Here is a 26,980-nt window from a genome sequence, read left to right as displayed (position 1 = left end):
ACCCTATGATCCAGCCATTGCACTACTAGGTATTTACCCAAAGAATACAAAAATACAAATTCAATGGAATACGTAAACCCTAATGTTTATAGCAGCATTATCTATAATAGCCAAATTATGAAAACAGCCCGTGTCCATTCACTGATGAACGGATAAAGAAGATGTGGTACAGAGGAAACATTAAGATGACAGAGGAGTACAGGGACCCTAGGCATGCCTCATCCCTTGAATACAGCTAGATAAATATTAAATCATTTTGAACATCCATGAAATTGATCAGAGGACTGAGAGCAAAACTGCACAATCAGAAGTAGAAAAAAAGGCCACATCATAGAAGGTAGGAGCTGCAGAGAGTTGACTGGGGGGAGAAAAGAACTGTAGGTGCTGCAAAGTGAGGGAGCCTTGAACACGGAGAGAGGAGCGAGAGAAAGAGAGAGAGAAAGAGTGAAAAGTGTGTCCAGGGAATGGCACAGGAAAAACTCTTCCCCAAAACAACTGACTGGGAAAAGAGGGTCTGACTACTCAAGTTTTTATAAATAGCAGAGTGAAAAGTCTGAAGGTTAGGAGGTCCACAGGGTTCTGCCTGGCAGGCTTGGAGGTGCTCAGGAGGGGAAAGAGGACAGAGATTGGGAGTGGGCAGCATGGTATGAGAATCCCCTGGGTTGTACAGGGAGAAACATTTCCCCCGCCTGGAAAGCATTTGGGAGAGGCAGCACGGCCTGTCGGGTGGGTGAGGGGAAGAACTGGTGGCACAAACATGCTGCCCTGTTTCCTACCATAGGAACAGAGATGTGAGCTGAGGACAACAAACCTTGGTGCTTTCTGCTGTACTTTACCATATACTCCAAACCACTGCACAGTCATGAAAGTGATTTCTGGGACAAACCATCATTGGCCATGGCACAGTAAAACCCACCCCTAGAGGATTAGTGTGGATCCTCACCACGTGGATCTCCAAAATTTAGAGATTTGAAACCCAGCCACATGCCTGGGATAAAACACAAGAATACTGTGCCACAAGGTAGGCATACAACTTAGACACAAGCAGAATGAAAGCAGGAATCTGGTGGAGGCCAGGGACACAAGAGGAGTGACTGTTAGCTCTTCTGTGAGGGGTTCCTGAGGAGTGGTGGGCATCAAATTCCAGCTCTGGGGATAAAAGGTCAGAACAATGCCATTCCTTATCCCCCCAATGCTGCATCAGCACTAACCCACTTCAGTGAGCAGATCAGCACCACTCACTGGAGGCCAGAGCTACATACAAGACCCACGCACTTGTGCCGTGCAGATACAACTCTCACCAGCAAAAGTCCACCTAAGGAACAGCACAACAAACCCCACCTGCAAAAGACTAATACAAATCCCTCCAATGTACCACGTCAACTGATCAATAAGTACTGCTAAGCAACAGCTCTAAGGGAAGTAAGATCTAGCTTCCTTTCCCCCCTCCCATCCCCCAGACCTCTTCTTAATATAGCCATTACTCTCAGGACCAGAAATACATCAGGATATCCTAACAATCCCACAAAAAAACAATGACCCAGAAAAAATGACAAGACTGAGGAATTCACTGGAAAAGAAAAAAAACAGGAAGAAGTCACAGCCAGGGATTTTATCAATACAGATACAACTAAGATGTCTGAACCAGATTTTAAAACAATAATAATAAAGATACTAACTGGGTTTGAGAAAAGCATAGAAGACATTAGACAATCCCTTATTGAAGAGATAGAAAAATAACTAGTCAGGCTGAAATAGAAAATGCTATAACCAACATGCAAAACTGACTGCATGCAATGACAATAAGGATATATGAAGCGACAACGAATCAATGATACATAAGATAAAATTATAGAAAAATAATGAAGTTGAAAAAAAGAGGGAAAGAAAGGTATTGGATCACAGATGTAGACTTAGGGAACTCAGTGACTCCTTAAAGTATACTAAATTTCATATCACAGGAGTCCAAGAAGAAGACAAAAAGGAACAGAATGTTCATTTCAGCAAATAACAGCTAAAAGAGTTTCCTAATCCGGGGAAGGAAAGACATTGAAATCCAAGAAGTACAGAGAACTCGCATTAAATTCAACACGAGCCAGCCATCACCAAGATATATTATACCCAAATGCACAAAACACACAGACAAGGAAAGAATCTGGAAAGCAGCAAGGGAAAAAAACGTCCTTAATCTACAAGGAAAGACAGCTCAGGTTTGCAGCAAATCTGCCCACAGAAATGTGGCAGGCTAGAAGAAAGTGTCATGATACATTCAACATGATGAAGTCAAAAAATATACAGCCAAGAATACTTTATCCAGCAAGGCTGTCACACAGAATGGAAAGAGAGACGATTTCCCAGAAAAAAAAAAAACACTAAAGGGTTCATGACCACTAAACCAACCCCATAAGAAATCGTAAAGGGAACTCTTTGGGGAGAAAAGACCAAAAGCAACAAATACTAAAAAGGAACAGAAAATATCACCAGAAAAAAACAACTTTACAGGTAACACAATGGCACTAAATTTATGTATATCAATAATCACTCTGAAAGCAAATGGACTAAATGCTCAATCAAAAGACATAGGGTATCAAAATGGAATTAAAAAACAAGACCCATCTATATGCTGCCTACAAGAGACTCATTTTAGACCTAAAGATACTTGCAGATTGAAAGTGAGGGAACAGAAAGACATTTATTATGGTAATGGATGCCAAAAGAATGTTGGAGTAGCCATACTTCTATCAAACAAACTAGATTTCAAACCAAAGACAGTAATAAGAGATGAAGAAGGGTATTATATCATAATTAAGGGGTCTATCCATCAAGAAGATGTAACAATTCTAAATATTTATGCCCCCAACATGGGAGTACCTAAATATATAAATCAAATAATAACAAAGATAAAAAAAATTCATTGACATTAATACAATAATAGTTAGGGGACTTTATCACCCCATTTAGAGCAATGGACAGGTCATCTAAGCAGAAGAATAACAGGGAAATAATGGCTTTGAATGACACACTAGACCAGATGGACTTAACAGATACATTCAGAATATTCCACACTAAAGCAGCAGAATACACATTCTTTTTGAGTGTACATGGAACATTCTCCAAAACGGATCACATAATGGGTCACAAATCAGCCTTCAACAAGTACAAAAAAGCTGAGATCATACCATGCATATTTTCAGACCACCCTACGAAACGTGAGGTCAACCAGAAGAAAAAAATTGGGAAAGACCATAAATACATGAACATTAAAGAACATCCTACTAAAGTATAAACCAGGAAATTTAAAAAGGAATAAAAAATACATGGAAGCAAATGAAAATGAAAACATGAGGGGCGCCTGGGTGGCACAGCGGTTAAGCGTCTGCCTTCGGCTCAGGGCGTGATCCCGGCGTTATGGGATCGAGCCCCACGTCAGGCTCCTCCGCTGTGAGCCTGCTTCTTCCTCTCCCACTCCCCCTGCTTGTGTTCCCTCTCTCGCTGGCTGTCTCTATCTCTGTCGAATAAATAAATAAAATCTTTAAAAAAAAAAAAAAAAAAAAGAAAAGAAAAGAAAATGAAAACATGAAAGTCCAAAACCTTTGGGATGAAGCAAAAGTGGACCTAAGAAGGAAGTAAATTGTAATAAAAGCCTACCTTAAGAAGCAAGAAAGCTCTCCAATTTTATATCCTGCAACCTAAACTTAGACCTAAAGAATCAAGAAAATGAAAAACAAATGAAGACTAAAGCCAGCAGAAGAAAGGAAATAATAAAGATTACAACAGAAATAAACAATACAGAAACAAAGAGTAGAATAGATCAACAAAACTAAAAGCTGGGATACAGTACCTTCTCTGAAAAAAAAGAGTAATGCTGATAAAAACCCTAGGCAGACTTATCAAAAAGAAGAGAATAACATCATGAGAATAACATCAAATAACATCACAAATGAAAGAGGAGAGATCACAACCAACACCACAGAGATAAAATTATAAGAGATTATTATAAAAAATTATATACCAACAAATTGGGCAACCTGGAAGAAATGGAAAAATTCGTAGAAACATACAAACTACCAAAACTGAAACAGGCAGAGACAGAAAATTTGAACAGAACCAGCAAAGAAATTGAATCGGTAACCAAAAAATCTCCCAACAAACAAAAGTCCAGGGCTACATGGCTTCCCAGGGGAATTCTACCAGACATTTTGTTTTCTAAAGATTTTATTTATTTATTTGACAGAGAGAGAGAGCCAGCGAGAGAGGGAACACAAGCAGGGGGGAGTGGGAGAGGAAGAAGCAGGCTCCCAGCAGAGGAGCCTGATGTGGGGCTCGATCCCAGAATGCCGGGATCACGCCCTGAGCCAAAGGCAGATGCTTAATGACTGAGCCACCCAGGCACCCCTCTACCAGACATTTAAAGAAGAGTTAACAACTATTCTTCTCAAACTGTTTATATATATATATAAACTTTCAAACTCATCTATGAGTTGAGCATTACCTTGATATTAAATCAGACAAAGACCCCACTAAAAAGGGGAATTGTAGGCCAATATCCCTGATGAACATGGAAGCAAAAATTCTCAGCATACTAACAAACGGAATTCAACAGTACATTAAGAGAATCATTCACCACGATCAAGTGGAATTTATTCCTGGGCTACAGGGGTGATTCAATATTCCCAAATCAATCAATGTAATACACCACATTAACAAAGGATAAGGACCACATGATGCTCTCAATAGATGCAGAAAACACATTTGACAAAATACAGCATACATTCTTGATAAAAGCTCTCAATAAAGTAGATATAGATGGAACATAACTCAAAATCATGAAGGCTCATGTACAAAAGAAACACAGGTAATATCATCCTCAATGGGGAAAAACTGAGAGCTTTTCCTCTCCAATCAGGAACAAGACAGGGAGGACCAGTCTCACCATTATTATTTACCATAATACTGAAGTCTGAGCTTCAGCAATCAGACAAAAAAGAAATACAAGGCATCCAAATTGCCAAGGATTAAGTCAAACTTTCAGTATTCACAAATGTAGATTTTCTATGTAGAAAACCCAAAGTACTCCACAAAATAATTGCTAGAAGTCATAAATCAATTCAGCAAAGTTGCAGGATATAAAATCAGCATACAAAAATCTGCTGCATTTCTATGCAGCAATAATGAACCAGCAGAAAGAGAAATCAAGGAATAGATACCATTTACAACTGCACCACAAACCATAAGATACCTAGGTATAAAACTAGTCAAAGAAGTAAAAGATCTGTACTCTGAAAACTATAGAACACTTATGAAAGAAATTGAAGAGGACACAAAGAAATGGAAAAACATTCCATGCCAATGGTTTGGAATAACAAATACTGTTAAAACGTCTATACTACAGAAAGCAATCTACACAATGCAATCCTTATCAAAATACCACCAGCATTTTTCACAGAGCTAGAACAAAGGATCCTTAAATTTGTATGGAAGCACAAAAGACCCCGAATAGCCTAATCAATACTGAAAAAAAAAAAAAAAACAACCCACAACTGGAGGCATCACGATACCAGACTTCAAGCTATATTACAAAAGATTAGTCATCAAGCCAGTATGGTACTAGCACAAAACCAGACACGTACATCAGTAGGACAGAACAGAAAACTCAGAAATGGACCCACAAATATATAGTTGCCTCATCTTCGACAAAGCAGGAAGCAATAGCCAATGGAAAAAAGTCTTTTCAGTAAATGGTGCAGGCAAAACCAGAGAGCAGCATGCAGAAGAATGAATGTGGACCACTTTCTTACACCATACACAAAAATAAATTCAAAATGGATGAAAGAACTAAATGTGGGACAGGAAACCACCAGATTTCTAGAGGAGAACACAGGCAGCACCCTCTTTGACCTCAGATATAACAACTTCTTACTATACAAGTCTCTGGAGGAAAGGGAAACAAAAGCAAAAATGAACTATTGGGATTTCATCAAGATAAAAAGCTTCTGCACAGCAGAGGAAACAATCAACAAAACTTAAAAGGCAGTCGACACAAAGGGAAAAGATATTTCCAAATGACATGTGATACAGAGTCAGTATCCAAAATCTATAAAAAACTTATCAAATTCAACACCCAAAAAACAAATTATCCAGTTAAGAAATGGACAGAAGACATGAATAGACATTTTCGCAAAGAAGACATCCAGATGGCCAAAAGACAAATGAAAAGATATTCACCATCACTCATCATCAGGGAAAAACAAATCAAAACCATGATGAGATACCACATTACACCTTTCACAATGGATACAATTAACAACACAGGAAATAACAGATGTTAGTGAGGATGAAGAGAAAGGGGAACCCTCTTACGCTATTGGTGGGAAAGCAAACTGGTGCACCCACTCTGGAAAACAATATGAAGATTCCTCAAAAGATTAAAAACAAAACTATCCTACAATCCAGCAATTGCACTACTAGGTATTTATCCAAGGTATTCAAAAATGCATATTTGAAGGGTACATGCACCCCAATATTTATAGTAGCATTATCAACAAGAGCCCAACTATGGAAAGATCCCAATTGTCCACCGACTGATGAATGGATAAAGAAGATGTGGTATATATACAATGGAATATTACTCAGCCATTCAATAAAATGCTATCTTGCCATTTGCAATGACATGGATGGAATGGCAGTGCATTATGCTAAGGGAAATAAGTCAGTCAGAGAAAGACAAATATCATATGATTTTATTCGTATGTGGAATTTAGGAAACAAAAGAAATGGGTAAGGGGAAAAAAGAGAGAGAAAGAGGCAAACGAAGGAACAGACTCTTAACTGCAGAGAACAAAGTGATGGTTACCAGAAGTGAGGTGTATATAGGGATGGGTTAAATAGGTGAAGGCGACTAAGGAATGCACTTGTTGTGATGAACACTGGGTGATGTATGGAAGTGTTGAATCACTGTATTATTCACCTGAAACTAATATTATACTATATGTTAACTATCTGGAATTTAAATAAATACTTAAAAAAAAAAAGACAAGGACTACACAAGAGATATTGCAAATAAGAAAATGGATGGGATGCCTTGGTGGCACAATCAGTTAAGTGTCCTTTGACTCTTGGTTTCAGCTCAAATAATAATCTCATGGTCGTGGGATGGAGCCCTGCATCAGGCTCTGTGCTCAATGCAGTCTGCTTAAGAGTCTCTCTCCATCTCCCTCTGCTCCTCCCACTCGTGTGCTCTCTTACTTGCTTGCTATCTCTCTCTAAAATAAAAAATAGACAAATGTGATGAAAAAGGAATGTCAAATCATACATACAAGAATCAGAGCCAAAAACCTTGAATGGATGGTGAGCTCTCTAATGCAAAGAATACATAAAGGATTATATAATAGTTGATCATGGAATCTCAAATCTGTTGTGAGCTAACAAACAAAAAAGTCCAGTATCATGCTTACATATAGCTCCACAGTATATGTCCAGCATGCTGTTTACATCTCCAAAGTACTATTTGATAATTCATATTTATCTAGATCCCTCATATCAATGTTATAGAAATCCCCAGCCACATTAGAAAAATCAATATACATATATAATTTGTTCTTGCCAGTCAAAATTAACTCCTCTATAGCTCTCTGTTCTTAACTTTTATTACTCCAATTTTCCAAGATCATTTGAAATGCATTAAAGTAAATGATCACATCAAACTTTTGTTATCAGGAAATTTAGACAAATGATTTCAACATGTAAAACCATTATTGTAATTTATAAATAATTCAACAACAACAGAAATTAAAATTAATGAAAAGCACACATTATAACATCTCCAGCACGCATATCCTGCATTCTATTCAGAGGAGAAAGTAATGATGAGCAAATAAACTGACAGGACGTTTTGGTTTTTTTGTTTGTTTTTTAGGTACAAAATATGCCATAAGGTCAGAGAATACCCCAAGTCAATGTCCCATACCACTTACAATTAAAAGATTTTTTTTCATTTTGGGGCACCTGAGTGACTCAGTTGGTTAAGCGTCTGACTCTTGATTTGGGCTCAGGTATGATCTCAGGGTTTTGAGATTGAGCCCCACATTAACTCCACACTAGGCATGGAGCTTGCTTAAGATTCTCTCTCTCCCAGGGACGTCTGGGTGACTCAACTGGTTAAGCATCTGTCTTCGGCTCAGGTCATAATCCCACGACCCTGGGATCAAGTCCCTCATTGGACTCCTTGTTCAGCGGGGAGCTTGCTCCTCTCTCTGCCTGCTGCTCCCACTGCTTGTGTTCTCTCTCTCTGATAAATAAATAAAATCTTTAAAAAAAAAAATTATCTTTCTCCCTCTCCTTCTTTCAGTATTATTACTCCGAGTCTTTGGAGAAACATCTTGATTTTTTTTTTTTTTAACTCACGGCACTATGTAGGAAATGCACATTCACAGAAATACTGTCTACTTGATAGAAAATCATCAAAGACACACTCTACTGTGTTGTTCAATATCCCTTAAAGAACCACAAAATATAAATATGAGTTCAGAATTATGAAGAATGTTTTCCCTGAAAAGTACATGCACTATCATTCATCAGATAACAGCTATGTCTCTCAATACTTTTCTCCCCCTTCACTACAAGGAAAATTGGAACTATTTTATACTCACATAATTACCTGGCACTGTCCCTGGCTTTTTGAAAATTATCATCTTCTCTCCTTATTTACTTGGAGTTTGTATTTTTACCCTCCTCTTAATGGTAGTGAGATACCTGCATCTTTCATGGTAAGTTGCAACTGCTTTAGTAGTAGCCCCATAATAATAAGTATATAAAACTCCAGTACCTGCCCAAGCCCTTTAATTAAATTAATTCATAAAAATCAAAATAAAAATATGTCAAATGGGGACACATGGGTGGCTCAGTCGTTAAGCGTCTGCCTTCAGCTCAGGGCGTGATCCCAGCGTTCTGGGATCAAGCCCTATGGCGGGTTCCTACGCTGGGAGCCTGCTTCTTCCTCTCCCCCTCCCCCTGCTTGTGTTCCCTCTCTTGCTGGCTGTCTTTCTCTCTGTCAAATAAATAAATAAACAAATAAATAAATAAATCTTTAAAAAAATATGTCAATTGACAAATATTTATATGTATTTTCTTCAAGACTATTTTGAACATATAGAAAATACAAAATGTAAATAAAATGTTTTAAAATAGGGGCTCCTAGGTGGCTCAGTCAGTTAAGCATCTGCCTTTAGCTCAGGTCATGATCTCAGGGTCCCAGGATCAAGCCCCATGTTGGGCTCCCTGATCAGCACGGAGTCTGCTTCTCTCTCTCCCTCTGCACCTTCACCATCCCACCCCCACTCATGCTCACTCTCTCTCTCTCAAATAAAATCTTTAAAAAGTGTTTTAAAATAGAAGGAAGTTAAGCTTTCTATTAAGAAATCCATTTAATTAGTGTGCCTAGACTCTGCGGCTATATTTTATATACTTTTATAACTACATGCCCAGTAACAACTTCTAATTATTTTATATAAACATTGGTTTTATAATTTAAAACACATCATTTAAATGAGAAAATGCACTGCATTGGTGGAGTTTCATGTGTCATATATAATAATAAAATAAATGCAAACATAAGAGTCTTCATTTATTCCACCTTCAAGCCTATAATATTTTCTCTAATAAAACAATACTTCAGAAACTTGAGTCAGTATTTGCTGTTATATATATGTTTTTAAAAACAATATACTTTTATTTTTAGACCTACTTTGCCTCAAAATGTGTTTTGAAGCTAATATTATATAATTAAAAATCCAATGTCACTTAATATTTATGGTACCAACTTAGCTAAATGAGCTTGGATATCATTGCTGTTAATTCAAATTGCTGCCCAAGATTTTAAAGGAAAATATAAAAATGGACATCACTGAATTTACTATTTTCTATTCTACATAAAACGTACTAGTCTTCTCAAATGATTTATGCACTTGAAAGTTAAAGTGAACAAATTTAAAATACCAATATTAAACAACCCTGGTTTAATAATACTACCCATATGCTGGGTTATGATATGTGCTCACAATTTTAAGTCCTGTTCACATTACTGCATCATAAAAAATGTCCTCATTATTCCGTTTTTCATAGGTAGTCCAATGCAAAATGTTCTAAAAGTACTGATCTACATCTACTTTTATATTAATTTTCTATGAAATGTCAGCTGTTTTGCCAAATTTTAATAAGTTAAATAAAGGCTGTTTAAAGAGTTATGAACACCCATAATTCAGAAAGTGCTTTCTATTCCTATTTTGTAGTACTGTCAAGAGTCAGCTATTTTCATTATGATGATTATATTAAATTGCATATTAATACATTTGAAAAACATGTTTAAATCTCAAGGGAAGTTAGAAAATAACAAGCAAAAACAAATGTTCCAAAGGTAATGCAAATAACTGCAAGTAAATAAATCTAAAAGATATTTTATCCGTTTTCACATGCTTGAAAACACCGGCTAAGGAAGCTATCATCACAGAAAGTGAATATAGATACTATGCCACCAGATGGGCAGGTAACTAAGATTATAAGCAAAACAGAAAAAACAGTTTCCCAGTGGGATAAAATACCCCTCAAGCTGTAAGGCAATTTCAGCAAAAACTATGAAAAGCATTTTACACAATCACAATTCTCTGACACTATTCTGCAAACCAATATTTGCTATTTTTTGTCATGTGTTAAGAAACCTCAGCGACAATGATTTATGGCTATGCATTCCTTTGGATCTTCATAAAATATCTTGCCAAAAACTTGTACATCCTGTAATGGGTTGGGTGGGAATAAATTTGTTGAAAACTCGCTGGATTATTTCTCAGCAGGCAGTGTTCCCTTTCATAAACTTTATCAAAGGAATATGCTGAAAAACCTGTAATAACATAGTTCTCATTCTAAAACACAAAGACCAAGGTACATGCAATGTTTAATGCAATTTGTGATGACAGACAAGACTTTATTTTATAGTCAAACTCACAGATTTTTAGGGTGTTAGAGTTGTACACATTCAATCTCATTAATTCACTAGGCAACCATAAAAAGACCATTGTTTAAAGCACACTGTATTATGTGTAGCTTATAAATATGTTTCAGATCAATCCAAAAGGTTTCATTCCTATGTGGAGGAAAAGCTTCATTTCTTTTCTCTGATTATACCTAAAAATTCATGGTCACAAAATAGTGCCAGATTAATGAAAATTCATTCTCACTGCTGGAGAAGCATAGGTTGTTATTGATGGTAGGTCAATATCCACATCAAATCACACATTACTGTATGTAAATTACACTGTACCAGCCATCATGAAACAAAAAAAAGGGCAGGAGGGTCCCTTCCCCAAAGGAGTCTAAAATCTAAATGAGAAAAGCAGACATACATGCATGTAACTATTACAGAGCATAAGCAGGTGTAGATGAACATAAACAGCAAAAAAAAATAAATGTTGCGGGAGTGCATAGTGAGAGAGTGATTTGGGATATTGTCAGTAAATGACAGTTCATAAAAGGTATTTTTAAATATTTGCCTTTACTAGAAAATAATATAAGGAAATGACTTTAAGAGTCTTTATCTTCCAAATGATTAAATAATATATGAATTTGAAATTTGTGACTTCATTTAATATTCTGAAATGACTGTACTTTGAGAATGTTTGTAAAGCTATTAGTGTGCGTGTTTATGTACTTACTTGACTAGGGGCTGGGCTGAACAAAAAGAAACCAGTTGAAACTGTGGTAAGGGGGCGCCTGGGTGGCACAGCGGTTAAGCATCTGCCTTCGGCTCAGGGCGTGATCCCGGCGTTATGGGATCGAGCCCCACATCAGGCTCTTCTGCTGTGAGCCTGCTTCTTCCTCTCCCACTCTCCCTGCTTGTGTTCCCTCTCTCGCTGGCTGTCTCTATCTCTGTCGAATAAATAAATAAAATCTTAAAAAAAAAAAAAAAACTGTGGTAAGGAAAGAAATCAGTCATAAGAGGGTAAATGCCCAGACTCTAATGAACATCACGTTTCAAAAATAGTTATGTAACAAAGATTCAGAAACTGCTTTCTTCAATATTTTAAAAGAAATTATAAATACCTATCTGGAGTTAGTTAAACATAATACTTGTAAATGCAAGAGAACAATAAAATGCTAAGAAACCATTCAGTCTTATGGAGGAACATTTTTCTCTTCAAAATCATTTAAAAACACTAATCTAGTTCCAATAGCAAAAATTATAGGATTAGAAGTAAGCAAATGAGAACAGAGAACAAAGAGGTTTAGATCTGGAAGTCTCCAAAATCATTTATACAGGGAAAAACTGAGGCCAAGAGGTTACCGATTACACTAGTGTCACAGAGAGTGACAGATCAAGGGCTTAGAAATACAGATCTCATGACTGGCATTCTAGTGTGACTCTATCAAATAACACTCTCAGAATTTAGTACTATAGAAAAAACTTCTTTATAAAGGGAACAAGGTCAATAAAATTTAATTTCATTAAGGAGAGCTCTAAAAGTAGTACATAGTTCAACTTTTTCAGACCTTCTAAACTAGCTAAGGTTTTTACCTAGACAGAATTTAGCTAATTTTGTTATTCATTGGTCTTATGGATAATTTTCCTTCACATAATTTTAGAAATGAACTTTGGAATATAGTCCATCCAGAACCTCAGAATATGACCTTATTTGGAAATAGGGTCTTTGTAGATATAATTAAGGTAGGGATGGAGATGACATGGTGCTGGATTAGAGTGGGCCCTAAATCCAGTTAGAGTCTCCTTATAAGAGACACAGAAAAGACACCCAGAGACATAGAGAAAGCCATGTAACTACAAGGGCAAAGACTGGGATTGTGCTACTAAAAACCGAAGAATGACAGAAGCTGGAAGGAGCAAGGAAAAGATCCTCCCCTAAAGCCTTAGGAGGGACCTCCCAGCCAAAACCTTAGTATCAGACTTCTGGCCACCTGAACTGTGAGAGAATAAATTTCTTTTGTTTTAAAGTCACCCAGTTTTTGGTGACCTAGAAGCCCTAGGAAACTAAAATAATAGTATTAAATGATTCCTGTTTAACTTCAAGGATTCTTTTACTGTTATAAGTTATATAAGACACTATGCATTCAAGGTGATTTATCCTTCTATAGACTATTTTTTTCTTTGTTTCTCCTGTAACTTCCTTCTTGTTATACAAATTATTCTCATTCTTGGGTTTATTCTTATATTTGGTTTCCTCCTTTTCTGATTTTTTTTGCTGTTTCATTGCTCTTGTTTGCTTATTTGTTTCTGTCCAGTAGGAAGACTAATTAGTTGTTTGCTGTGTTGGTTACTTCTTGGTTTCTCTGAGAGAGATTCTAAAGTAGGGGGTGATTAGATAAATCTTATAGCTGTTGATAGGTTTAAATCTGGTAGAAATAGAAGGTATGATTTATACTATGTAAAGGTTATAGGCATTTCTAGGGAAAACAGAACTTTTTTTTATAAAAAAATATCATATCTGGAAACTCTGGGTTAATAAAGTTAAACAAGTTTCTTTCCTGGAACAACGTAAAAAGCTTTTCTAAAAACAATGCTAATGCTCACAGTGAGTTCCCAAGAGGGGAAAATACTGCAGTGCACTCCCAGAATGAATTAACCATGTGATGTGGACACATATTCTACCACCACCGCTTCTGAAGTTGAGGGATAGGTTGAGGAGAGTATTCCCCTTATCAGAAAGAAGAAAGATTTTTGGACCAGAGTCAATCAGTAGCTGAAAGTCTAAGGAGAGACCACAGCTTAGAGGTGGCTCACCAGACTTTGGTAAAAATTCTCAGGACAGTCAAAATAACAGTAAGAATAATGATGTTCCTTGTTTCCTTCCCTTCTCTCTAAAACCCACACATACACACACAGGAACACTACAGGCACTTCCTGGAAGGAGTGTGTTACTTTTCCTCTTTTACTCAACTTGTAATATCACAAGCAATAATGCTAAATGCTGAACATACAGGATAACTAAAACATCTTCTGGAGATAATTCTTCATCTTCTGGAGATCCCCATGCAATAACCTTCCTTCTCACCTTATTAAAGTTCCTATACTGGCTGGTGTCTGACAAACTCGTATCTCCTTCTTAGACGAGCATTCCCCACAGCTACCTTCTAAGATAATAGTCCTAGGTAAGCAAATTTTGGACCATATCACCCTGACTCTCTCTCCTTTACCACAGGCAAATTGATATGATTAGAGAGGGTGACCTAACCATAGTATGGTCTGGCCCGCATACTGAGGTGGCCTGACAAGAAAAGCTTTGCCTGAGCAGAAACAAATGGGGACCAGAGGCTCCCCATTAGGAATTTGAACTGGGTAACAGAGATGGCCAGGCAGTTAATGTGAGGAAAAGACACAGACTCATGGAGAGTCCACGTTAGCAAAACAAATCAAGGTAATGTGCCATGAATTTCTGCTGCTGACTTAACAGAGATATATATTGACAAAAATAACCAGGTTCTAGGACTATTGTGGGATGTCAAGTGACCTACCACATCAGCCTGCATGATGCACAGCTACACTGCTAACCCTAGAATTCCTATGAGATTTCTAGCTCCCTTACTGCAACATGTAACTTGGTCTCCCTGCTTCATCCAGACATAGCCTTTAAAAACACAAGTTAGGTCACACCATTACTTTCCTCAAAACCCTCCTAGCACCTTCCCAGCTCACTCAGAGTAAAAGCCAAAGTTCTCCAAATGATTCATGTAGGAAATGGTATTTATGTATTGTCAGATAATCTTCTTGTCCCTGTTTTTTTTTTCCCCCTGACTGAATTATTTCCTTTTCATTCAAGTGTTTATTTAAGTTCTAGTTAGCTAATATACAGTGTAATATTAATTTCAGGTGTAAGATTTAGTGACGACACAACGTAAAACACCCTGTGCTCATCACAAGGGCCCTATTTAATCTCCATTACCTATTTAACCCATCCCTCCCACCTACCTCCCCCAGGTAACCATCAGTTTGTTCTATATAGTTAAGAGTCTGTTTCTTGGTTTGCCTCTTCTTTCTCCCTGTGTCTGTTTCTTAACTTCCACATAGCAGTGAAATCATATGGCATTTGTCTTTTCGACTGACTTATTTCACTTAGTATAATACTTTCTAGCTCCATCCATGTCATCGCAAATGGCAAGATTCCATTCTTTTTTATGGCTGAGGAATAATCCGTTACATATACAGATGTATATATGTGTATACACACACACAAATACACACACACACACACACACACACACATCACACCTTCTTTAACCATTCATTAGACAGTGGACACTTGGCACTTTCTATAATTTGGCTATTGTTGATGGTGCAGATATAAACATCAGGGTGCATGTGGCCCTTCAAATCACTATGTTTGTATCCTTTACGTAAATACCTAGTAGGACAATTGCTGGATCACAGGGTAGTTAACTTTTTGAGGAACCTCCATACTGTTTGCCACAGTGGCTGTATAAGTTTGCAATTCCCACCAACGGTGTAAGAGGGTTCCCCTTTCTCTGCATCCTCACCAATGCCTGTTGTTTCCAGTGTTGTTATTTAGCCATTCTGACAGGTGTGAGGTGATATCTCATTATAGTTTTGATTTACATTTCCCTGATGATGACTGATGTTGAGCATCTTTTCATGTGTCTGTCCTCCATTTGTAGGTCTACTTTAGAAAAATGTCTATTCATGTCTTCCACTGATTTTTTAACTGGATTATTTGGTTATCAGATGTTGAGTTTGATAAATTCTTTTTAGATTTTGAAAACTAACCCTTTATCAGATACAACATTTGCAAATATCTTCTCCAACCCCATAGGTTGCCTTTTAGTTCTGTTGTTTCCTCTGATGTGCAAAAGCTTTTTATCTTGATGAATTCCCAATAGTTCATTTTTGTTTTTGTTTCCCTTGCCTCAGGAGACATATCTAGTAAGAAGTAGCTATGGCCAATGTCAAAGAGGTTATTGCCTGTGTTGTCCTTTAGGATTCTAATGGTTTCCTAACTCACATTTAGGTCTTTAACCGCTTTGAATTTATTTTTCTGTATAAGAAAGTGGTCCAATTTCATTCTGCTGCATGTTGCTGTCCAGTTTTCCCAACAGCATTTGTTGAAGAGACTGTCTTTTTTCCATTGGATATTTTTTCCTGCTTTGTTGAAGATTAATTGACCATATCGTTGTGGATCCATTTCTGGGTTTTCTATTCTCTTCTATTGATCTATGTGTCTGTTTTTGTGCCAGTACCATACTATCTTGAAGTGGTAACCTTTTTTGATTCATTATATAAGAAAACAGAAATTGAAAAAAATACAATAATTTATATTTCTCAAATGATACTCAAAATACAAATCGAAATTTAGTAGGTAAAATAAAATGATTATTACTAACAATTATGAAAACAGTAATAATATTAGCTTTGATTTGAAAACATTTTCAAATTTATTCAGTTACTTTAGAATCAGTTTCAATATAAATGCATACATTTCATATGCCTGAGAGCCATAGAATAACAACCCTAAGTGAATTGTAATTGTCAATTATATTCTTCAGTTTCCTCAGGCTTAAATATCTCTGCCCAAAATAGCAGACAGTATTTCCCCAGGATTGGTATCTTATCCTCAAAAGTTTGGCTCACACACAAGGCAGGACTGCAGAGGAAGGGGAGCACTGGCCAAGTCAATTACCTACTAAACAAAACGAAAAGGAAGTATGCATGTTGGTGGAAGGTTTAAAATGGATTTTAAAAATCTGCTACCCAATACGCATGTATAAGATAATCCAACCGAAAAATGTTTGTTGATTTCCATTCACGTTATAGGTAGGCCTACTTACTATTCTTCTACTGCAGTCTCTCACCTGTAGTAGAATCCCATTAAAGCACATGATTTCACTCAGAAGAATAAGGGGGACAGCAGAGTAATTAACAAAACTTAAAGAACCCCAAGGAACACAAAGAGAGGACAGTTGCCCAAAAGGATGGGAGAGGAAGAGAGGTTGGCCCTCCCTTAAATTTGACGTACATATCACAACGTATTAGTTCCCAGGCACAAAGGCAGCCAGAAAGGGCTTTTCTGGTTGCTGTTTTCCTAGTTCTGGAGGAACATTCCTAGAGTGAGGAAAAAGTGGCTACCCATCCAATGGCCACTTGAACCAACTCAGACAATCTGGAGAGTGACCTACAAAGTCAGAAAAAAATCGAATTGTGAAAGGTGCCTGGGTGGCTCTGCTGGTTAAGCATCTGTCATCAGCTCAGGTCATGATCAAGGGTCCTGGGATCCAGCCCCACATCAGGCTCCTTGCTCAGCAGTGACTCTGTTTCTCCCTCTCCCTCTGCCCCTCCACCTGCTCACTCTCTCTCACTCAAATAAATAAATAAAATCTTTTAAAAAATTGAATTGTGATCTCACGGTTCCTGCAATTGTATAAGTGATATCACAAGTACACACTCACACAAACACACACATGCACACACACCTCCTAGACTGTACCTTTCCACACTGAGATTCTAAGGAAGAAATACACCCCTCATTGCCTCTCCTCCAGTGTGATTTTCCTCAGGGCAGGCAAACTTTCAAGAGTGGTTCAGAATTTATGTTTATAAAGACTAGAATTTCCAGAGACATTTGATGATTTCAATAACAAACAGGTATAGCAACTATTTGTAGTTTTCAAAAAGGTGTCACTTATGCATTCTCCGCTTCTGAGGGGAAAAAAGTTAAGTTTATGCCACAGAAAGCTTAAACAAGTATTGGTGGCAAGTACTCCTAAGGGTTGGCAAAGAGAAGCCAAATTCCGATAGTTTTCCTGACAATGTGGATTACTGTCAATGCTGCATTTAAAGGATTTTCAATGTTTTACACTTCATTTTTGTGATTTAGTTAAGACAAGTGATGCTTTTCTCTTCTACCTGTCCAAATGAATATATATATATATATTTTTTTTCTTTTCTCTCTCCTAATGTAGCAAAACTAGTAACTTGAAAGATACCATCCTTATGTATATAACTGAAGGCTTACTTTATTCAATTATTTAAAAGTATCATATAATTACACATATTAAAATGTATTATTACAAGTAGGATATGTCACATTGAGGAGAAAAATTTATTCTGGATAATTAAAATTATTAATCTTCAAAAACAAAACAAAAGGCTTTTCAAGTGAAATTAGAAAAAAAAATCACACAGAAAAGTCAAGATTTTTGTAAAAGTATTTTAATAAAATGTTCAAATAAGATTTCATTTACTAAGCTTAATATTCCTATAATTAATTTTAACTTGTTTGCTTAACCTGTAAGAATAAACCTTTGTTACAAATAAAACTGAGCATTTAGTACTATACAGAATCCATAAGAACATCAAACTCACATTAAGTCTGGTATCCATGTACCATGCAACTACAATAGACTGTAATTTAATCCAAATATCACCACATTATATTTGAAATAATCACCTCATCACATTTTAAGAAAAAAATTTTCATAGTATAATTTTGTTTTTTAAACAGTATACTTAAACATAGTGCAATCTACGTTTGCTGTTATTTAGTTATAATCTTATTTTTTAACATAAACCTATGTTAATAAGAGCTGGCATTTAAAGGTAGTATAATCTTATTTTTTAAAAAACATAGAACTGGTAATAAGAGCAGTTAAACATAATATAATTTTATTTTTTAAAAACAAATCTATGGTAATAAGAGCAACTCAATCAATATTGAACTGAGTATTTGAATTCATAAATTGCTCTCTTTAGCACATTCAGATCAATCAATTACTATATTTAGCAAGAGATAATAGGAGTATAAGCTAAATCCAAACACAGAAAATAAGTCTAATGTAAAAACAACAGAATTTTTGTTTTTCTCTCTTAACTGGTTCCCTCACTGCATCTATATTCACCTAATACATGGATATTTCAGAAAAAGAAACTCCCACACAACAAATAATAATTTTCAGTTTCTTTCTGTACCTTTTCTCTCTCAAATTCATTCATCCAGGACTATTTTCATTTGCTTGCTGGTAAATCCTACAAAAAGTCCAGTCAATTTATCCATCACCATCTCCATCTGAGCTTCAAACACAGTTAGAAAAACAGAAAAGTTCAAAGCATTTGGAAAAGCAGTGAAGTTCCAAAGTATGCCAGTTGAGATATTTTGTTGAAAAAATCTACTTCCTAAAAGTCAACAGGTTAAACTCACTCACAGATGGAGGCAAGGATCTTTGGAAAATGAAGAATCTTTTCATCGCTTCAATCAGCAGATTTAAAATGCTCTTCGTCCACAGTGGGGTAGATGTAGCCCTCAACGATCAGATACTCAAGGGCTTGCTTGATGGCCCTGTCGCTCAGGCTGTGAAGCTGGGTCTGGAGCTCATGTACACTTTTCCCTTCCTGTCGAGGACATTCATGGATCAAACGCAGAACTTCCTTGTGGATGAAGTCGAGGTGGTGGTACTCCCCATGTTTCTGGACCTCATCTATTTTTGATGGGACAACAGGCTCACTGGGCCCAGAGGCCACTTGGTGGGCTTTATCCAGCATCATATGTGCATTGACTGTTTCCAGAATATGTGTGGTGAACTCATTCATGTCCTCCAGGACTCGGATATTCAATACCTCGAGGCCCTTTACTTCTTCAAAACATTTGAGGATACCGATCACTTTGACATATACTCCCACTGGAAGAAGCGACATCCCCTGTTTTGCTTTATTTCTTCCGAGCCACTGGCGGACCTCAATAGGCTTGGTGGTCATATCATCAATTCTGTAAAGAATGTAGTTGGAAGCCCTCTCTACCTTTCTGATTATCCCCACAACAGAGGCCTGGGACACTTGAATTCCCCTAATCTTGAAGACATTGTCAACCAGGGTGGAGGTGAGCAGCTGGTTTACACAACAAGGTATAATATCCTGGATTCGGACCCTGGATCTTGGGGCCTTAGTAGCAGGAGCTGCACCACCCTGAAATGGCTGATCATTGCTTCCAATAGCTCCACCCACAGCAGAGACGCTGCCATAGCTAACAAAACCATTATTACTCATCTTAAGGAGAGCTCTGAGAGATGAGGACGCAGGCTTTCGCTCCAGTCAGTGAGGTCCTCAGGTGGGCTCTGCCCTCTAAGGAGGGCTATCACCAGAAGCTTCGATGTGTGGGGATGCAAGCAGCCTCACGCAATCTTGTGGAGCCAATCAGCTACTGGAATGCTGCTGCCTCCAGCCAATCAGGACCTACCAGCTTCTCACCTGATCCTACCAGCGTATCACCTGATCCTACCAGCGTATCACCTGATCCCATAATTCTTTGGAGTTGTCTGGTAGTTGCTGGGCTGTATTTTAAAGGCCCCGCGTGTAATTTTAAGCCTTTCTTGCAATCTTTATATAAATGCATTTTTAATAGGTACCCCTCCCCTTCATTTCTAAGTACCACAACTTCTTCTACACTCATGTCTTAAATACTCATTTATTCACCCATATAATCAACCATTCAACAGAAATTTTCAGAGCACATAAGTACACTATGATAAAGAGCTGTAGGTTTACACGGCGGGGGGGGGGGGGGGACACAAAAATGGTTACAGTTCTCAAAGAATTCACATCCTTCTTCAAATCGTTAAAACCAGAAGCATTCTAAGAGAAATGGCAAGACAGTCATCTTTGAATGATCATCATATTCAAAAGTAAGTCACATCTTCCCACTGCCTTTTTACTTTTTTTTTTTATTATAGAATTATAATTTTCCAGTTATTCTGACAAACGCACTATAGGTAAAAATAAATAGCATGATATATTTCAATTTCTACATCAATTCAAATGAGCTTTAAATTATTTTCAAGACTCTACCAATAGGTCGGAGAAATACAAAATGTGGCCTCCATTATACATTAGGAAAAACATGAATAAAATACCATTTCTGTATACTTTCATGCAGTAATTTGTGAACTTCAGATTGTAGCAATCTACATGAGTATCACCCAGAGTATTTTCATATTACACTGAAAACCTGTTTTTCCTCATAAAACATTTTATTTTGGTTATAATTAATGTAATGGTTTTTTATGATTAATAAAGAATATCACTTATTGGAATCCACCACTGGCAAGGTACTTCTTTAAAAATCCTTTGTAGTTAGAAAATAGCTTAAATGTGTAGAGCTTTGAGTTTATTAATACTTTCTTTCATTTTTTACTGGTTAAAATAATTTAATTTTTGCTATCACAAATTACAAAAATATGTGAATAGTACATCTAAAACTTATAGAATATAAAACTGTATTTATTTCTCAGTCAAAAATGAATAATATCAGAGCCAACATACTTAGTTTGTTTTACGAATAAATATATAATAATTGTTATCTGCGCACACAAACTACCAAGTAAATGTGGATATTTAACTTCTGGATCCATGTTTTATATAATAAACGAGGAATTAAACATCCAAGTGATATTTGTATTCTTAAAATCGCACACTATTAAGAGAACAGAGTAACTATATTTTTTCAAATGTTTATAACCTTATAATCAGACATCGCTGTTTAGCTAACATCAGAATGTTGTTCAGAAAATCTTGAGGTTAAGATGATGTAACTGATTGTATTCCTAACAACTACATACAGTACAAATTGCATGAATCATAGCAAAATAATAAGAACCACCTACCTGACAGGATTGCTGGTTAAAGAAACCCTCAGAGATTCAAGGCAGTTAAGAAGTTTCTCATCTGAAATACCAGATCGTAATTCATGAACATATTCTTGTGAAGACAAGGTGCATTCATGTTTGCTGTTTTTCAGCCCTCCCTATAAAAAAAAAAGAACATTTTAGAAAAACAACAGGTTTTGAAATAAAATAATGCATAATATGTAAATATTTTACTCTAGAAATATGTGTGCAGAATGCTACGCACTTAAAAATTCTTGGTCATAGAACTGACGTGGTAAAATCATGTTATATATATATCTCAACACTCCCCTTACCCTCATTTAAAAGGAAATTACACTGCTGGTGCTCATAGTCTCAACAGACTATGGACTTGAGATTAAGTGTCACTGACAGGAATGCTCAAATTTACAATCCAGGCACTGGCATTAACATGAGCTGCTCCTCCTAAACCCACAGGATGAACATTTACAAATCATCTTATTAATTTTCCTTGTTAATATGCTTAATGTTCTATACCATAAAATACAGTGAACAAAATTTAATGTAAAACATTATAGATAACCCGAAACTATTGAAATATATCAGAGAATTAGCCTACCTCAAAAAACAAGTGAAAACCGTTATTAAAATGTAAAACAGTAGTCTCCATTTAGCATGTTAATCATATTAGTCTTAAGTATTCACTAATTTCCAACTCTTCCTTCCTATGTTACTCCCATGTTGTAGATTAATCTTAAAAAGTCATTAAATGCATTTATCTGATAATGACTAGTTTTTAGCTTTATTTCCAAAATACATGGGATTATTTCTAGAACTCATTATCTCGTCACAGCTCCTTAGCTTCATCACCTTGCCATAACTATGTAAGTAGTTTGGGGAAAAGACTGAGAGGAAAACATCATCAACACATTCATTGCATTAATAACTCAGTTTCACATTCTAGATACACATAATCATAACTACCCCATTCGTATATTACAAACTTATTTCCCTGAATTAAAATTCTAGTTTGAGTCACATTTTTCAAGTTCATACTAATCACACTTAGTTTCTGTAAGTACCTAAGCTAGAATAAGGAAAGTATTTTTTTTCAAATTGGTATAAGTCATATCATTAGAAGATACAGAATTTAAAAAAAATGTGTTAATGAGAAATGGATTCCATAGGGTTTCATGGTGTTTGGCTATTATCAAGAATACCTCCTCAACATAAAAACTGACAATCATTCTTAATGTCTGAATTTTTTTAAACATTCCATTGAATAGTAAGTAAATGAAGTCTGATAAGTCTTTTCTTAAAGATTTTATTTATTTATTTGAGAGAGAAAGAGAGAGACAGCATGAGCAGGGGGAAGGGCAGAGGAGAAGTAGACTGCCCGTTGAGCAGGGAGTCATACATGGGGCTTGATCCCAGGCCCCTGGGATCATAACCAGAGCCAAAGGCAGACGCCTAACCAACTGAGCCACCCAAGCACCACTGAAGTCTGGTAAAGTCTTATGTAGGGGACTTGTATTCCCTTCTAATGCTGCATCACTATCACTGTTATAACACTTAAGACATTGGGCACAGGTCATTATTTCTATCACTCTTCTAGACTCAGAACTTTATGCTATGTATCTAACACAGTGATTCAGTTTAGTGAACCTCAAAGGAAGTGTGCTATTATTGAATCTGACCCTAACAATTACAGAACAAGGAATACAATTTCATAGTTTTAGATCTCATATTTTGTGTAATGCACATTAACTTAATTTTTTTATTTGTTAGGATATACCGATGTCAAATACTTCTACTGCATAAACCACGACATAGATGGCAAAGTAAAAACATCACCATGAACTCTTTTCCACGTTTCTTTTAAGATTTTATTTATTTATTTGAGAGAGCGAGAGCACGGGGGAGAGTAAGAGGGAGAAGCAGGCTCCCCACTGAGCAGGGAGCGCGATGTGGGGCTCGATCCCAGGACCATGAGATCATGACCTGAGCTGAAGGCAGATGCTTAATCGACTGAGCCACCCTGGTCCCATTTCTGTAACTTATTAACCCAACTCTTAAGGCTGTAGATCCACAACGAATGATAGCAAGTAAACATATAGTATAAAATGTTGCAAGTCTGCAGTCACAGACCACTTTCATATAATCCTCAAACTCATTTTCATAATTAATGGATAACGAGGCCCTACCAATTCTTCCCTAGAGGCCTGTACATGAGTTTATTACTATACAATGACCTTTGTATTTGCTATTTTCTCTGCCCGGAGGATTCTTATCCCTGACATCTCCATCCCTCACTCATCATCTAAGTCTCAGCCAATAGTCCTCTCCCCACCACATTCATCATCACATCATTTTAAAACTCATTTATAAAATTAGCTCTATGTAACCTTATTTGTTTAGTACTTTACTTGTTTACTGTGTCTTCCTCATTAAAACATAAGCTTTATGAGGCAGGAATCTTGCCAACCTTGTTCACCACTGTATCTCCAGATCTTAACACAATGCTTAGCACACAGTAAGTACTCAAAACATATATTTAAGTAGGCTCCATGCTGAGTACTTTAACTAGGGGCTTGAACTCACAACCCTGAGATCAAGACCTCAGCTTAACCAACTAAGCCACCCAGGTGCCCCTCAGAACCTCCTTCTTTAATGAATGGATGGATGGATGAATCAATGGTGAATAAACAAATGGGTGAATGTCTGGTGAGTTTCAACATGCTGAAACTTCAAAACTTAGTTTAGTTTTGCTTCACAACAGTTCTGAGATGTTCCATTACCATATATTCAGAAATGCTAGTGTAGACTAGGTAAATTGAGACTGTGTACGGCATCTTAGGATCAGCTCAAACTGTCACTGTGTTTGAATTGTGACACCTTCACTTACCATCTAGGTAATCTTTGAGCAGACTATTCAACTAATCTCTATAAACCTGTTTACTCATTCATGATATAGGATAATAGAAACCTACCCCTCACGTTTATTATAAGGATTAAGTGAGACAATGCATATAAAGTGGTCAAAACAGGCATTAGGATGTGTTGTCTCACAAAGTAAGCTGCTCACAAACGTTTGTTCCCTTCTTCTATATGGTCATGGCTGAGATATTTATGACTCATGGAAAAACTGGGCCAGCCCAATACCTTGGGACTCCTTCCTCCCCCAATTCTTAGAAACAGGTTTAAATTATGTAATTTAGGATACTCTGTGGTTATAAGGACTGGAAGCAATCTAATGGAGCAACACAAAAGTACATAACCTTATAAAACAAATACCTTTTATCAAGCTTTCACAGGTTTTAACATAAGTTCATATTTGAAGAAGAAAACAAAACAGCATATACAAGATGAACTGACCATTAAATATCAGCTCATCTAACAGCATCATTACAAAAATAGAGAATCATGATGACTGTCCACAGTCACTTAATCAGTGAGATTGAAAGAATAAAAAACTAATATTCTGGTCCTCAGGATACTTCTTTTTCCACCATATGTCACTTTCTCTCAATATTGAATAAAAAATTAAAGCACCAAGTAATTAATTATGAAATCTCTATTACAAATGCCAAAGTATTTTCAGCACTATCAATATAGTGCAATATGATGTTAAAGAAATCACGCGGAAACAAAACAGTGCAATAGACTAAAATAATTCTCACTATATTTAATAGGGCTGTAATACAAGAATGACTTATTATTAACATCCTGTTCTGATACTGAACAAAGGAAACAACTAGATAATGGAGAGATAATAATGGAAATTTTAATTAGCTGCTCTGTATGAGATTAATGAAAATTACCACTGTGCCCATTTGATCTTTAAAAAATAATGCAAAGTTAGCAATTAGCATACATAATGACATTCCAAAGCTAGGTTAACAAAAAGCTTTCCTAATTTGAAGTCATTCCTTAATTTGAAAATCATTAGGATAGAGATGTGTCACTGTGACTGTGCTTATACTACTCTAAGACACTACACAAAAAACCAAAAGATACTTTGGGCCAGTTTAATAATTACATTCCCTTAACTCTGACATGGAATGATAGTACCATAATCAATGATATTCTAAAAAAAACCACTTCAGGATTGCATTGAAGCTACTACGTAAGATATTACTATTTTTTATTTATTTTTATTTTAATTCCAATTAGAAAACATATAGTGTTGTACTACTTTCAGATGCACAACATAGTAATTCAACATTTCAACACAATACCCAATGCTCAACACAGTGCACTCCTTAATCCCCGCGACCTATGTAATCTATCCGCCCTGCCTCCCTCCCCTCTGGTAACCATCCTTTCTTTTCCATAATTAAAAGTCCATTTCTTGATTTGTGTGTGTGTGTGTGTGTGTGTGTGTGTGTGTGTGTGTGTGTTTCTCCCTCTTATTTTTTCCCTATTACTTGTATGTTTTATTTCTTAAATTCCATGAGTGAAATTTTTGGTGTATGTCCTTCTCTGATAGAATTCTTTCACTTACCATTAACAGCATCTAGCTCCATCCATGTCACCACAAATGGCAAGATTTCACTCTTTTTTATGGATGAGTAATTTTTCATTGCATATATATATATATACCACATCTTTAACCATTCCTCATTCGATGGACACTAGGGCTATTTTTGTAATTTGGCTATTGTAGATAATGCTCCTATAAACACAGAGATGCATGTATACATTTGAATTAGTATTTTTTAATTCTTTGAGTCAATATCTAGTAGAGCAATTGCTGAATCATAGCATAGTTCTATTTTTTAAATTTTGGATGAAATTCCATGCTGTTTTCCACAGTGGCTACACCAGTTTGCATTCCCACCAACAGTGTAAGAGGGTTCCCCTTTCTCCACATCCTCCCAATACCTGTTGTTTCTTGTGCTGTTGATTTTAGCCATCCACAGAGGCATGAAATGATATCTAATTGTAGTTTCGATCTGCATTTCCCTGATGATCAGAGATGTTGAGCACCTTTTCAAAGGTCTCATGGCCATCTGTATGTCTTCTTTGTAAAAATGTCTATTCATGTCTTCTACGATGTTTTAACTGGATTATTTGTTTTTTGGGTGTTGAGCTTTGTAAGTTCTTTATAGTTTTAGATACTAACCCTTTATCAGATAGGCCATTTGTAGATACCTTCTCACATTCAGAAGGTTGAATTTTTTTTATTTCCTTTGATATGCAGAAGCTTTTTATTTTTATGTAGTCCCAAAGTTTATTTTTGCTTTTCTTTCCCTTGCCACAGGATATAGATCTAGAAAGAAGTTGCTATGGCCAATGTCAAAGAGGTTACTGCCTGTCTTCTCTAGAATTTTGATGG

At 36.4% G+C, this 26,980-nt stretch overlaps 2 protein-coding genes across 8 annotated transcripts in view; both read right to left on the bottom strand.

Moving 5' to 3' along the window:
- Positions 1-26,980, bottom strand: part of DIAPH2 (diaphanous related formin 2) — a 992,113-nt gene that overhangs the window by 730,329 nt on the left and 234,804 nt on the right. For 6 of the 7 annotated variants that reach the window (XM_026483534.4, XM_057313012.1, XM_026483533.4 and 3 more), the window contains one exon: positions 21,661-21,800. In XM_026483534.4, the coding sequence (XP_026339319.2) occupies positions 21,661-21,800 (140 nt within the window). Of the gene's footprint in view, positions 1-11,702; positions 13,143-21,660; positions 21,801-26,980 lie in introns of those variants that run through there. The other variant, XM_057313026.1, reaches the window with a different exon arrangement.
- On the bottom strand, positions 18,205-21,654 carry RPA4 (replication protein A4). The gene has a single exon (XM_048213411.2). It carries the CDS (start codon positions 20,045-20,047, stop codon positions 19,256-19,258), a length of 792 nt encoding a protein of 263 aa, XP_048069368.1. The 5' UTR covers positions 20,048-21,654; the 3' UTR covers positions 18,205-19,255.

The sequence above is a fragment of the Ursus arctos genome, chromosome X, assembly GCF_023065955.2.
Source record: "Ursus arctos isolate Adak ecotype North America chromosome X, UrsArc2.0, whole genome shotgun sequence".
Classification (NCBI taxonomy): Eukaryota; Metazoa; Chordata; class Mammalia; order Carnivora; family Ursidae; genus Ursus; species Ursus arctos.
The sequence above is the reverse complement of the archived record's forward strand: the minus strand, read 5'-3'. Positions and strand labels throughout refer to the sequence as shown.

Coding starts and splice junctions, on each gene's coding strand:
- RPA4 (XM_048213411.2), bottom strand. CDS start 20,047: ATGAGTAATAATGGTTTTGTTAGCTATGGCAGCGTCTCTGCTGTGGGT.